General features: G+C 47.3%; 1 protein-coding gene across 1 annotated transcript in view; it reads left to right on the top strand.

Annotated features, from left to right (window-relative positions):
- The window catches only part of CACNA1B (calcium voltage-gated channel subunit alpha1 B), a 292,665-nt gene that overhangs the window by 140,383 nt on the left and 137,522 nt on the right, over window positions 1–14,760 (top strand). Inside the window, exon 12 of the mRNA XM_063144790.1 lies at window positions 5,169–5,378. Within this exon, the coding sequence (XP_063000860.1) occupies window positions 5,169–5,378 (210 nt within the window). The remainder of the gene's footprint in view (window positions 1–5,168; window positions 5,379–14,760) is intronic.

Here is a 14,760-nt window from a genome sequence, read left to right as displayed (position 1 = left end):
ATGAATGGCGACTGAATGAATTTGCTTTATTAAAAAAAAAAAAGAGAGAGAAAGGCATTCCAGTAGCAAAGCTGTGTTACTTCGTCGCAGTGAAGGAGACAAAATGCCCCATAGCATTGTAGAGATCAATCCTATAATCTCTGGGCGTGCGCCCCATGGACCATACGGTGGCTTGGATTCTCCCCTCCCAAGTGGGAGATGGTGATTCGTCTTCATTTCCCGGGATCATCCCATAAAGCCCCGGGGTCCTCCCATGAAGCTGATTGGTGGGAGATCCAGAACAAATAAAAGGAAGTCCTTCACATAGCGCATAGCTAAATTATGGAACTCATTACCCCAAGATGTAGTGATGGCCACCCATTTGGATGGTTTTAAAAGGGGGTTGGATAAATTCCTGGAGGCGAAGGCTATTGATGGCTACTAGTCCTGATGGCTGTGTGCTACCTCCAGTATTCGAGGCAGTAAGCCAGTGTGCACCAGTTGCTGGGGAACATGGGTGGGAGGCTGCTGTTGTACCATGTCCTGCTTGTTCATCCCTGGCCGATGGCTGGTTGGCCGCTGTGTGAACAGAGTGCTGGACTAGATGGACCCTTGGTCTGATCCAGCATCAGGGCTCTTCTTATGTTCTCAGAAGGAGGAAGCAGGAGATCTATCCCTCCAACCCTGACCCCTCTCAGCTGGCGCTGAGCAAACCATGCTGGCTGCCTCTCTGAGGTCAGAAAACCGACCTTCAAGAATGGAGAAAGATTGTTCCAGTGGGCCAGGAGGGGAGGGGTCCAGAGAGGCCAAGATAGGATGTATCCTGAGTCTCTTCCAGCCTCCTCCCTGCCCCTTCAAAGTGTCCTCGCTGGACAGGCTGAAAAGCCTATCTAATGTTAAAAAGTAAAGATCACAGGATGGAGAGGCAACGTTTGCCTCTGCTGCCCCTACTACACCAAGCAGGATATAACACTTTGAAAGCGGGTTGAAAACTGTACATGGAATGGTTGTGGGCCCCAACAGTTGTCAGTGCACTTCAATACCGTTATAAAACAGTAATGTAGATTCCGCCCTGGAAGTCTTCCGTTAACCGTACTTTCCTGTTTCATCTGAACTGGGCAACTATGGTTATTGGCTAAGTTTAGAACAAGATGGCATGAAGCCATGATTTAAAGTTGCCTTAATATCCTGGCTTGTTCAAATGGTGCAGTTTGAATCATGAAATGAGAAACTAATAGTTTGTTGGAGTTTGTTTGCTCTCTTTGCTGTGGCAGCTAACTAAATCAGTGATAGGGTTGCGTGCGCACACCCAGAAAGCTCATTAGTACGTAATATGCTAAGGTTAATGTGATCATCTGGATTGATCAGCCCCATGTGAATCTAATCAGCTCCAACATTTGGCAAACTGAGTCACAATGCTATTTCCGTCGCTGCAACAAATCCCGAGGGTAAGTGAAGGTTAAAATTTGGTCATCTGTGAAGATCGTTACTGGGCATGTTTAGCCTGGAGAAGAGAAGATTGAGGGGAGTCATGAGAGCACTCTTGAAATACTTAAAAGGTTGTCACACAGAGGAGGGCCAGGATCTCTTCTCCATCATCCCAGAGTGCAGGATATGGAATAACAGGCTCAAGTTAAAGGAAGCCAGATTCCAGCTGGACATCAGGAAAAACTTCCTGACTGTTAGAGCAGTACGACAATGGAATCAGTTACCTAGGGAGGTAGTGGGCTCTCCCACACTAGAGGCCTTCAAGAGGCAGCTGGACAACCGTCTGTCAGGGATGCTTTAGGGTGGATTCCTGCATTGGGCAGGGGGTTGGACTCAATGGCCTTGTAGGCCCCTTCCAACTCTGCTATTCTATGATTCTGTGATTAGTAGATGTGAACACAACCAGAACTGCTTTGGTGGTTCAGATCAAGGTTCCCCATAGATGGGATAGCGGAGACCAATGCACTGCTGGAAACTCCACACACCGTCAACTGTGGCTGTACCCACCATTAGCTGCAATCCCCAATTGACTTCCTTTGTGGGTCAAAGGCCCTTCATGTCATAACATGTCTCCACCCCTGCTATAGACCAACAGTCTGCTATTGTCGTGTTTCTCAGGAAGCCCCTGCTTTCGATGGGAGACAAATGACGAGGCCTTCCAGGTAATCCACAAAGCTTTTATTAAGCAGCAAACATCTCTTCTACCTGAAGAGAGTCTAACCACTTGGAAACGTCCCCCTAGGCAAAACTATGCAAACTAAGCGAGACAATTGTCCGACCAAGGAGAAAAGGAAGCTTTTTCCCAAACACCCATAACTTCAGAGATCTTGGTGTGGAGGCAGGTTCTGGTGCAATCTTAGTCGGACTGACTTTCTCACACCTTCCTTCCGCTCTGTGCATTTTAGCTTCCTGCGGACCCTAGCATCAGCTAGTTTGTCGGGGTGCTCTCCTCCGGAAGAAAGCTCACTTCCCACTGAGTGTGTAGGATTTGGCCTTGAGGAGACAAGCTCTGGAGAGGGCTGACTCCCAGCTGGGGAATCGCCCGTGAGAGCTTCCTCCCCCACTGGTACAGGCTGGCTGGTGTCTGGCGCCTCCTCCTCTAGGTCCAAATAGGATTCTGATTGATTACTTGAAACACCTTCTCCAAAAGAGTGGCAATAGGGTTAGACATGACAGCTATAAAGCAGTCCGCCGTTTGCCTCTGGAATCACAGAAGTGAGGTGCACACCCTGGTTTGTCTCCAACATCTAAGAACATAAGAACATAAGCAGAGCCATGCTGGATCAGACCAAGGGTTCATCTTGTCCAGCATTCTCTTTCTGCAACAGCCAGTGAGCTGCCCATGGGAAACCCACAATCAGGACATGAGTTCAACAGCACCCTCCCGTCCATGTTTCCCATCAATTGGTGTACAGAGGCATGCTGCCTCTCCTCCATTAATTTGTCCAATCCACTTTTCAAGCCATCCACACTGGTGGCCATCGGTACGTCTGGTGGAAGTGAGTTCCAAAGTTTAATTGTCCATTATGTGAAAAGGTACTTTTTAAATCTGTCCTGAATCTCCCACCAATGAGCTTCATAGGATGACCCTGAGTTCTAATATTATGACATATATTATCAACTTTCTCCACACCATGCATAATTCTGTACATCTCTATCATGTACATCTCTATCATAGGGGAGATGCTCCAGGCCCTTGATCATTTTAGTTGCCCTTTTCTGCACTTTTTCCAACTCTATAATATCTATAAGGGGAGCATGACATTATTATTATTATTATTATTATTTATTTATATAGCACCATCAATGTACATGGTGCTGTACAGATAACACAGTAAATAGCAAGACCCTGCCACATAGGCTTACAATCTAATAAGTTGTAGTAAACAATAAAGAGGGAAGGAGAATGCAAACAGGCACAGGGAAGTGTAAACAGGCACAGGGTAGGGCAAAACCAACAGTGTAAAGTCAGAACAAACTCAATATTTGAAGGCTATAGGGAAAAGAAAAGTTTTGAGCTGAGTCTTAAAAGCAGTGATTGAGTTTGTAGTTCTCAAGTGTTCTGGAAGAGCGTTCCAGGCGTAAGGGGCAGCAGAAGAAAAAGGACGAAGCCGAGTAAGGGAAGTGGAGGTCCTTGGGCAGGCGAGAAGCATGGCATCGGAGGAGCGGAGAGCCCGAGCGGGGCGATAGTGTGAGATGAGAGAGGAGAGATAGGCAGGAGCTAGGCCGTGAAGAGCTTTGAAGGTCAGTAGGAGAAGTTTATATTGGATTCTGAAGTGAATTGGAAGCCAATGAAGAGATTTCAGAAGTGGAGTGACATGGTCAGAGCGGGGGGCCAAGAAGATGATCTTAGCGGCAGAGTGATGGACAGAGACCAGCGGACTGATGTGAGACGAAGGAAGGCCAGAGAGAAGAAGGTTGCAGTAGTCCAACCGAGAGATAACCAGTGCGTTTTTGATTCCTTTTCTCATTATGTCTAACATGGAATTTGCCTTTTTCGCAGCAGCTGCACACTGAGTTAACATTTTCAATCTGGTAATTGGCAGGATATTTATTTATTTATTGCATTTCTATACTGCCCAAGAGCCGAAGATCTCTGGGTGGTTCACAAAAATCGAAACCATGAAATACAATTCAAAGTCTAACACAAACAACAGTATAAAAAGCACAATATAAATGTACAATATAGAAGCACAACCAGGATGAAACCGAGCAGCAATGCAGAGTTTTATACAGATTTAAAATACGGATTTAAAACCCCAAAGTTAAAAGACTAAGATGATGAACTGTTAAAATACTGGTGTTAAAAAGAGTATAATGTAGGTGCTGGGCGAACCTCTCTAGGGAGCTCATTCCACAGCTGGGGTGCCACAGCAGAGAAGGCCCTGCTCCTGGTAGCCACCTGCCTCACTTCCTTTGGCAGGGACTCACGGAAAAGGACCCCTGAGGATGACCTTAGGGTCCAGGCAGGTACATATTGAAGGAACGCCTCCTCCCATATGTACCTGCCCGGACCTTAAGATCATCCACAGGGGCCCTTCTCCGTGAGCCCCTGCCAAAGGAAGTGAGGCAGGTGGCTACTAGGAGGATGGCTTTCTCCGCTGTGGCACCCCGGCTGTGGAATGAGCTCCCCAGAGAGGTCCGCCTGGCGCCTACACTGTACTCCTTTCGTCGCCAGCTGAAGACCTTTTTATTCACTCAGTATTTTAACACTTAATTTTAACTTAAATTTAAATCTTACTGTTTTAACTTTGTATTTTAATCTTATATCAATTTTGCTGCGTGGTTTTTATCCTGGTTGTGCTTTTTATACTGTATTTTGTAACTGTGCTTTTAACCTGTTGGTTGTTTTATTATGGTTTTAAGTTTTGTGAACCGCCCAGAGAGCTTCGGCTATTGGGCGGTATAAAAATGTAACAAATAAATAAATAAATAATAAAAAAAAATATGGGAGAAGGCATTCCTTCAGATTACCTGGGATATACCTGGACCTTGCCCGTGGGTAATGAAAGATATATGCTCCATGAATTTGTCTAATCATTTTAGAGGGTTAAGCCATGCCGGAGGTATGATGTTGTTGGAGCATTTTCAGTTTGATGCTCCACACTCTGTGCCTGAGGGCATTTCGCACCCCTTCACCTCCTTGTCTTTAACTTCCTTATAAGCAATGACTCCACCTTCTTCCCCTCCACTGCCCACAGGGTCTCCGTTTGCCCGTGCCAGCCTTAAGAGCAGCAAGAACGAAAGCTCCTCCTACTTCCGCAGAAAGGAGAAGATGTTCCGATTCTTCATCCGGCGAATGGTGAAAGCTCAGAGCTTCTATTGGATGGTCCTCTGTGTAGTGGCCCTGAACACGATGTGTGTCGCCATTGTGCATTATGACCAGCCAGAGGGACTCACCACCGCATTGTGTAAGTAAGGCCCTGGGCTGCTGCCTTTTACCATCCATCCTTACCATCGTATCAGGTTGGGGGACCCAGGGGACCATTTCATAGCTAATTTGTTTTCTTCAGTAGGAGTCTTCAATGATATTATGAAGCCATTTTCCCTCCATTGGCTCAGATTGGCATAATGTTTCATTCGTTCATTTAAAAAGTATCTCCCCTTCTTTCTATGTGATTTGCATCCTTATACACAAAGACTTGATCCATCATCACCCCTTCCACAACCCTTTGGATGTTTTGGACAACAATACCCATCAGCTGCAGACAGCATGGCAAGTGGTTAGGGATGATGGGAGTTGTAGTCCGAGTAGCTAGAGGGCGCCAGGTTGGGGGAAGGATGCTCTAATGCTAACCACAAATTCATTCTACAAATGTGGCTACGTAAGTAAAATGGGACCAAAGAGGTTTACAGAAATAGCCCCCCAAAAACTCATAATAGGCCATGAGCATGGTGAAAAAGTAGGCTTAAGGACCATGGCAGGAGATGCACATGACAGAGACACCTGGGGAGTGATGCTGTGTATAGTCGCAGGCATGGTCCCCTCCATTTTATCTTCACCACATCCCTCTGAGGTACGTTAGGCGGACAGATTGCGACTGCTCCAAGTAGCATAACTGAGTGTGGATTTAAGAACTGGGCCTGTTTAGCCTGGAGAAGAGAAGATGGAGGGGAGACATGAGAGCACTCTTCAAATACTTCAAGGGTTGTCACACAGAGGAGGGCCAGGATCTCTTCTCCATCCTCCCAGAGTGCAGGACACGGAATAACGGGCTCAAGTTAAAGGAAGCCAGATTCCAGCTGGACATCAGGAAAAACGTCCTGACTGTTAGAGCAGTACGACAATGGAATCAGTTACCTAGGGAGGTGGTGGGCTCTCCCACACTAGAGGCCTTCAAGAGGCAGCTGGACAACCATCTGTCAGGGATGCTTTAGGGTGGATTCCTGCATTGATCAGGGGTTGGACTCGATGGCCTTATAGGCCCCTTCCAACTCTGCTATTCTATGATTCATAGAATAGATTCTATGATTCATAGATTCTATGATTCTAACAGAGCTATCAAATACAAAACAGAGGAGGGCCAGGATCTCTTCTTGATCCTCCCAGAGTGCAGGTCACGGAATAACGGGCTCAAGTTAAAGGAAGCCAGATTCCAGCTGGACATCAGGAAAAACTTCTTGACTGTTAGAGCAGTACGACAATGGAATCAGTTACCTAAGGAGGTTGTGGGCTCTCCCACGCTAGAGGCCTTCAAGAGGCAGCTGGACAACCATCTGTCAGGGATGCTTTAGGGTGGATTCCTGCATTGAGCAGGGGGTTGGACTCGATGGCCTTGTAGGCCCCTTCCAACACTGCTATTTTATGATTCTATGATCCCCAAAGGGCCCTGGGCCTCTCTATCGATGCTAAGATGTGGTGCCTGCCCTGCTGAATTTGACTAGAGATGGGTGAGAAATTTGTTTCAGTTGTGCTAAACTTCACTAAGTGAATTCAGGACAAAAGGAGCTTGAGGGGTTCACCCAGACCCAGGGCTTTGAGCATTTTGCTCTTAAAGTCAAGACTTCCATCATCCCCAGCCCAACATACACAAAAGAAGGCGCCATTAGTATAAGCGTTTGCTTGCACAGAAATGCTTGTGGCGGAGTGTTTAAAAAAGAGAACTTTATGAGCAGATATTCATCTCCCAGCTGGTGTCAGAAAAGAACGTCCTTGTTAATTACAAATGGAGTGAAAAATTATATGGGCTCTGTACAGAAAAAGAGGCCAATTTTTCTTCACAAAGTGGATAATAATTCAGCAGCACTGAGGCTGCGGAGAAGACGGAAGACAGGGAGCACTGGAAGCGTGCAGGTGCTTCGACTCATGTGCCGAGGCTACTGGCAAAGCCGGAATGGCAGTTGGGTGCTGAAACGTATTTGTGGCAAGGCAGCCAAAGGACGGCGTCTTCCAAGCAAAACAAAGCAACCGCAAGGCCCCACGTAACTTCTGTGAGGGCTCAGGTATCCCGGCCCAGGACTGAGAATCCTCAGAAAAGATAACAATGTTGGTGCCAGGCGGGCCTCATCGGGGAGATTGTTCCATAATTGAGGGGCCACCACAGAAATGGCCCTCTCCCTGTTCCACTTCCCATTCACTCCTGTTGCCTTTCACATGAGCCATAGGCATAGAAAGCTGCTTTATGCCGTGTCAGACGACTGATCCTTTTGGCTCAGTATTATGTAGTCCAACTGGCAGCTGGTCTCCATCAAAGAAGCCTCCTGCCCATCACCTGCTACCTGAACCTTTGAACTAGAAATACCAGGGACAATCGCTGCAGAGTACTGAGCTATGGACCCTCCTCAGCTAAAGAAATGAGAACCCTTCACATGAGCTCATCCTGGGCTCAAAGCCACACTGACTGAGTTCTCCACGCCCTACCTTCGTTGCCCCTCCACTGTGCCATGAAGCCCTTTCCCCATGCATGCATGCCCCTAGGCCTACCCTTGTCTCTATGCCAGGGGTGGGCAGAAGGTACATCTCTAGAACTTTTGGACTTCAACTTCCAGAAGCCCCTTGAAGCATGGCCAATAGTCAGGAACATTAGGAGCTGAGGTCCAAACGATCCAGAGATCTCCTTTCTGTCCACCCTGCACAATGGCAGCGCTTTGAAGGGATGGCCCTGGTTGTGCTGGCTGAGGTTGATGGGAGCTGTAGTCCAACATACTTGGAAGGGCACCAGGCTGAGAAAAGCTGCCACATGACTGGTTGCAACGCTTACATAGAAATAGAAACTGGGAAGAAATTCATTCATCTTGCATTTTAATATGAACTGATCTAATTTGCACTTCCCAAACCGATCTGCAAGCCGCAGTGCAGCGATCCTTCTGGATTTGCAGTTCTGCAAATTTTGAAAAGCAGTTCTCCAATAAAATAAATGCATACAACATGGCATATTTTAGGAGAAAGTGTGCACAAAAATACACACATTTCTGTATATAACACAGCAAAGTGCATTTTATTAGGAGAAATGCTTGCAAAAATGCATCTTACGACAGCATACTTCACTGTCTCAGATTTTAATTGGGTGGGAGAGAGGGTGGGGAAGGAAGAGAGGTCTTGGAGACTTATAATAGTCCAAGTATGGAAGGCATCAAACCCCATCACTTCAATAATAATAATAATAATAATAATAATAATAATAATAATAATAATAATAATAATAATTTATTACCCACCTCTCCCTGTAGATCGAGTCAGGGAACAACATTAGTACAACAACACAATATAAATCAAATACATAAAATTAATTAAAAAGAGCCTATAAAACCAATACAGTATCAACAATCAAGACATCTTAAAATTCTTGGCTTAAAATTCATCTGGGTAGGCCTGCCGGAAGACGCTAGTTTTATAGCTGTTTTAAACTTGGAGAGAGAGTTAGGTTTATTTATATTTTATTTATTTATTACATTTCTATACCGCCCAATAGCTGGAGCTCTCTGGGCGGTTCACAAAAATTAAAAGCATTCAAAGTATAAAACAACAGTATAAAACCATAATATAAAATACAATATAAAAGCTCAACCGGATAAAAACAGCAGCAATGCAAAATTACAAATTTAAAACACCAAGTTAAAATTTATTTATAGACTGTTAAAATGCTGGGAGAATAAAAAGGTCTTCACCTGGCGTCTAAAAGCATATAGTGTAGGTGCCAAGCAAACCTCCTTAGGGGGCTCATTCCACAGCCGGGGTGCCACAGCAGAGAAGGCCCTCCTCCTGGTAGCCACCTGCCTCCCTTCCTTTGGCAGGGGCTCGCGGAGAAGGACCCCTGAGGATGACCTTAGGGTCCGGGCAGGTACATTACATATGAGAGGAGGCGTTCCTTCAGATAGCCTGGCCCCAAGCCATTTAGGGCGTTAAATGTTAATACCAGCACTTTGAATCGCGCCCGGACCTGGACTGGCAGCCAATGAAGCTGGAAAAGGACTGGCGTGATGTGGTCTCGTCGGCCAGTCCCTGTTAGTAAACGTGCTTGGTCTGTTTTGTACCAGTTGAAGCTTCCGGACCGTTTTCAAAGGCAGCCCCACGTATAACGCATTGCAGTAATCCAAACGAGAGGTTATCAGAGCGTGGATAACTGTAGCTAGGCTATCTCTGTCCAGATAAGGGCGCAGTTGATATATCAGCCTAAATTGATAAAAGGTGCTCTTTGCCACTGAGTTCACCTGTGCCTCAAGTGACAGTTCTGGATCCAAGAGCACCCCTAAACTACGGACCCGATCCTTTAGGGGGAGTGCAACCCCGCCCAGGACAGGGCAAACATCAAGTTGACCAATAGGCCATTCCACAGTCTGGGGGCGGCAGAAGAAAAGGTCCTGACTTGATACAGATTTGATTAGGACGAGCTTGGATATTTCCGTTTTGACAGTGGAGCACCTCAGCTTATTCTGAGCCAGTTTGAATCGAGATTTGGGGGGGGGGGAATCCTATCCGCTGCTACTGGTGGACTTCCCAAAAGCACCTGGCGTCGCGCCAATCCAGCAGGGCTCTTCTCTGACCTTCGTCGGTGTTACATTTGGAAGGGATTACTTTCCACGGGCGGCTTTCGCGTCCCTACACAATAAACCTTCTTGGGGGAAGAACAAGAGAGGCAGTGCAGCCGCCTCTAATTAGCTGGCTTTGTAGAAGGTCCCTGTAATTGGACTTTGAGCAAGATGTGTGAACTTCAATGGGGGAGGCAGCAGGTTCTGCTCCCGGAGGATTGGCAACAGCCAAAGCCTGATTTGGGCGCCTCTAATTCAATCGCGTCTCTTCCTCTGGGGAGAATTTAATTACGTTACGAATTAACTTCGGTGCTGCTGAGAGCCTGTGGGGTCTGCGTTGGCTCGTCCCTGCTCTCCCACTTCATCATCATCATCTTCTTCTTCTTTCTTGCTTTCGATTTGTTGAAATGCTCTGATTAGCTTCCTCTGCTTGACGCATCCGACTGTTTCAAGCACGTTGAAAGAGGAACCGCAGGTGCGCGGCAAAAAAGAAAAAAAAAAAAGGAAGGAAGAATACGAAATGTTTTCGTTTCATGTGCCTGTAAAAGCCACCAGCCCATTGCCTTCGCCAAAGAGGATCTGTTTTGTGAATTTCAGACACAGGTACAACTCTCTCCAGAAACCTGTAGGCTCATTGATGTCATTTCAGACGACGATGATCAGAAGGCATTTCTGGTTTAGAGCAGAAGCCCTCAACCTAGCATTCTCCGGATGCTTTGAACTACAACTCCCATCAGCCTTAGTCAACATGGATTGGTTGATTGGCTGGATACAAAAGGATTATCCCAGGCAAATGGAGGGATCGTCCCTGCCTGCTCTCAGGATCCCCTGTGTGTCATTTGGATGTACAGGGATTTCATGCCCCTACTTGAGGGGTCCTCCTCAGAGGCCCCAGAAGCCCAGGGTGCCCCAGACCAAAGACCACCATCAGACCCACAGGAGCCTGAGCCCTCAGGGGAGGTAGTTGCAGGACCATCCCAGCCAGGAGAAAGGGACTCTGAGGCAGAGGCTGAGCAGCCCCTTGGCCCCTGGGAGTGACAGGCGAGAAAGGCTCCGACATGACGGAGTGCTCGCCTGCAGAAAAGGTCTCCTCAGGGAGAAAGGATCTCCTCAGGAGTAGGGCTCTGAAAGGAGAGCTTTGATTACTGCAGCTGAGCCCATCAGAAGAGATCCTGGCTCTCCTCTGTGTGACAACCTTTCAAGAATTTGAAGACTGCTGTCATGTCTCCCCCCTCAATCTTCTCTTCTCCAGTCTGTGTCCAATCTCGGCTTAAATACTTCCACTTGAAGGAGAACCTCCCAAGGCAGTTGGTTCCACCGTCAAAGAGCTCTTGCCATTAGAGAGATTTCCCAAAGGTTTCTCTGAAAGCTGCTTCCCTGCAGTTCCTATCCACTGGTTTCCGTCCTGCCCTCCGGAGCATCAGGGAACAAGTCTGCTTTGTCTATGGCGTGGCAGCTCATCCGCCGTTTGAAGGCCACAGTCACGTCTTCCCTTAATCTTCACCCAGTGAAATTGATTAGCAGTAAATTCAGGACAAACAAGAGACAGTCATTCTTCATACCATGCGCAATCAATTTATGGAATTTGCGGCCTTAAGATGTAGGATGTCACCACTGATGTAAGTGGTTTTCAAAGGGGATTTGACAAATTCACGGTGGGGTGGGGGGAAAGGTAGTTTCTGTCAATTACTATTAGCATTCAGGGCTCTACAGAACCCCCTTATTCACCCCACTGAACTCATGGAGAGCAATAGCAGGAGAAGGGGGTGTTACTAACCTGCCCCATGGCTTCCAGGATGATCGACAAGATCCAGCACTGCTTTCTTCTGATCCTAGCTTAGCCCTTTTCTAGTTTCACCTAGGATCGATTCACATAGTTTTACCTACTTTCCAGCCTTCTGCAATTTAATTCTCAACTCTTGGTTGAGCGGCACTGAGACATATGATGGTGCTTCCATCATAGAATCATAAAATGGTTGAAGGAAGGGGCCTACAAGGCCATCGAGTCCAACCCCCTGCTTAATGCAGGAATCCACTTTCAAGCATCCCTGACAGATGGTTGTCCAGCTGCCTCTTGAAGGCCTTTGGTATGGGAGAGCCCACCACCTCCCTAGGTCATTGGTTCCATTGTTGTACTGCTCTAACAGTCAGGATGTTTTTCCTGACGTCCAGCCAGAATCTGGCTTCTTGTATTTATTTATTTATTAGATTTATATACTGCCCCATAACTGAAGCTCTCTGAGCGGTTTACAGAAGTTAAAAACTTGAGCCCGTTATTCCGTGTCCTGCACTCTGGGATGATCGAGAAGAGATCCTGGCCCTCCTCTGTGTGACAACCTTTCAAGTCCTTGAAGAGTGCTCTCATGTCTCCCCTCCATCTTGTCTTCTCCAGGCTAAACATGCCGAGTTCTTTCCATCTCTCGTCACAGGGCTTTGTTTCCAGGCCCCTGATCATCCTGGTTGCCCTCCTCTGAACCCCCTCCGGCTTGTCTGCGTCCTTCTTGAAGTGTGGTGCCCAGAACTGGACCACATGGAGCACAGCGGGGGTTGCGTGCCATGCACCTGTGGATATGTGGGTGTAAATGCTTTGAATGATGCCCCGAAAAGAACTGCACTGAAGTGAATGTAAATTCTGGCCCATCAGTTAATTGTTCCCCTGGGTGAACAGATGAGCCTTAGAAAGCATCAAACATCCCTCTTCAATGGTGGATTGTAGGGTAAGATCAGTAGTGGCAAACAAGCTGTCTGTTGTACTTTTGAGCCCCCAATCAAGTTGTGATGAACCCCAAACTGGTTTCTTCAGTTTGAAATTTGCTGCCTTAGCACCTCTGATGTTTATGAGGCTGAATGGGCAAAGTGCATCCCTGTTCAGTCATGCACTCTATGTAGCCGTTGACGTTATATAATTAGTGTTTTTTTCATTGTTACGTTGCGCGTGCCTTTGAAGCCATAGCATGGATATCCCTGAGGATATCAATATGCAGAGAGAGGGAAAGCTTCAAAACAAATGTGTGTCTTTGTGCCTGCTGAATATTTTAGGCGCAATTTCTTGGAAGTTGGGCGTCTCTTTCCTTTATGAGCCTTTCCTGACCGGTGGCTTCCAGATGGGCTGGGCTCCGACACATCTGGAGGGCCCCAGGTTGGGGAAGGCTGCTTTATCGCATTTGCTGTGCCCGCTCCTAATGACCTCGGACGTTGTGATAACGTGAAAATGGAATTAATCTGTCAGTGATTGACACAAAAACAGCTGCTAACGACCTAATTCGAATGTATTGGGTAGAAAGGGGGTGAGCGTGGCCTTTGCCAGGAGTACAAATTTTAAAAATTAAATTAAACTATCTGTAGCAGGCCTTGCCCTCCCTTCCCCTCATCCTGTTGTATCATGAAATGCTTCTGTTAAAGGTAGATTAAATTAGCTCCGAGGAAGGCCAAACAACACAGAATTGCATTTTTCAATTAGATGGGTAGGGCAGTATCGGAAGGGATCCTGATCCTGATCCATCAGCTGAAGGGAATGGTGGAAAACAGGAGCTGTTGTCATGGGAGATGAGCAGATGGTTGTTTCGGGGACCCATCCTCATGTCCCACTCTGGTCCTAATAGAACAAGGATTCCGGTCCAAATGAGGAGTTCACAGCAATCAGATCCAGGCGACACAAAGCAGAGTCAAGCCATGCAAGGCCATTGGTCCAGCAAGGCATGAAATTCAGGAGGGACAGCTCTGTGTCAAGTTAGAGCAAGTTAGGAATGTTGCTTCAGCAACAGCTGCCTCTAGACTGGGAGACTTAGATGGTGCCAGTTTGGAATGTTGCTTCAGCAACAGCTGCCTCTAGACTGGGAGACTTAGATGGTGCCAGTTAGGAATGTTGCTTCAGCAACAGCTGCCTCTAGACTGGGAGACTTAGATGGTGCCAGTTTGGAATGTTGCTTCAGCAACAGCTGCCTCTAGACTGGGAGACTTAGATGGTGCCAGTTAGGAATGTTGCTTCAGCAACAGCTCCCTCTAGACTGGGAGACTTAGATGGTGCCAGTTTGGAATGTTGCTTCAGCAACAGCTGCCTCTAGACTGGGAGACTTAGATGGTGCCCGTTAGGAATGTTGCTTCAGCAACAGCTCCCTCTAGACTGGGAGACTTAGATGGTGCCAGTTTGGAATGTTGCTTCAGCAACAGCTCCCTCTAGACTGGGAGACTTGGTGCCAGTTAGGAATGTTGCTTCAGCAACAGCTGCCTCTAGACTGGGAGACTTAGATGGTGCCAGTTAGGAATGTTGCTTCAGCAACAGCTGCCTCTAGACTGGGAGACTTAGATGGTGCCAGTTAGGAATGTTGCTTCAGCAACAGCTGCCTCTAGACTGGGAGACTTAGATGGTGCCACAGCTCAGTCTGGGTAGTTAGTTCTGCCCCCAGTGGGAGGAGTCTTTTTACTTAAAAGGCCCTTGCCTGTTTAATAACCTTTGACTCCTAGGCCATGGGAGAGACAGTTGTTCCACTGTAGCTTCTGGGATGGAGTTCTCTGAGCTGAAGGGTGGTGATGTGACCTCCTCAGGCCAGGGAGGTGTTGGCAGAATAGGCACCTCTGGTGTCAGAGCTTCTAGGGCAATGGAGACCTCCAAGACCAGCTTGAGGGTATTTCCCTTCCATGGTCTGACTCTTCCTCAAACTCCACAACTTTGTCCCCTGAGGAGGGGGTGATGAGCCCTGAGGTCATGGTCTCTTGTTTCCATGGCTCCCCAGGGCCCCCCTTGAAGGTCTAGGGATCAGAACAGCTGGTGACCACAGGGACACGGAAGAGGCCCACCTGTACATTGAGGCCATCTGTGGCTGG

The sequence above is a fragment of the Elgaria multicarinata genome, chromosome 19 (genome assembly GCF_023053635.1).
Source record: "Elgaria multicarinata webbii isolate HBS135686 ecotype San Diego chromosome 19, rElgMul1.1.pri, whole genome shotgun sequence".
In the NCBI taxonomy this organism is placed as follows: Eukaryota; Metazoa; Chordata; class Lepidosauria; order Squamata; family Anguidae; genus Elgaria; species Elgaria multicarinata.
This window is presented reverse-complemented; position numbering and strand designations above follow the sequence as displayed.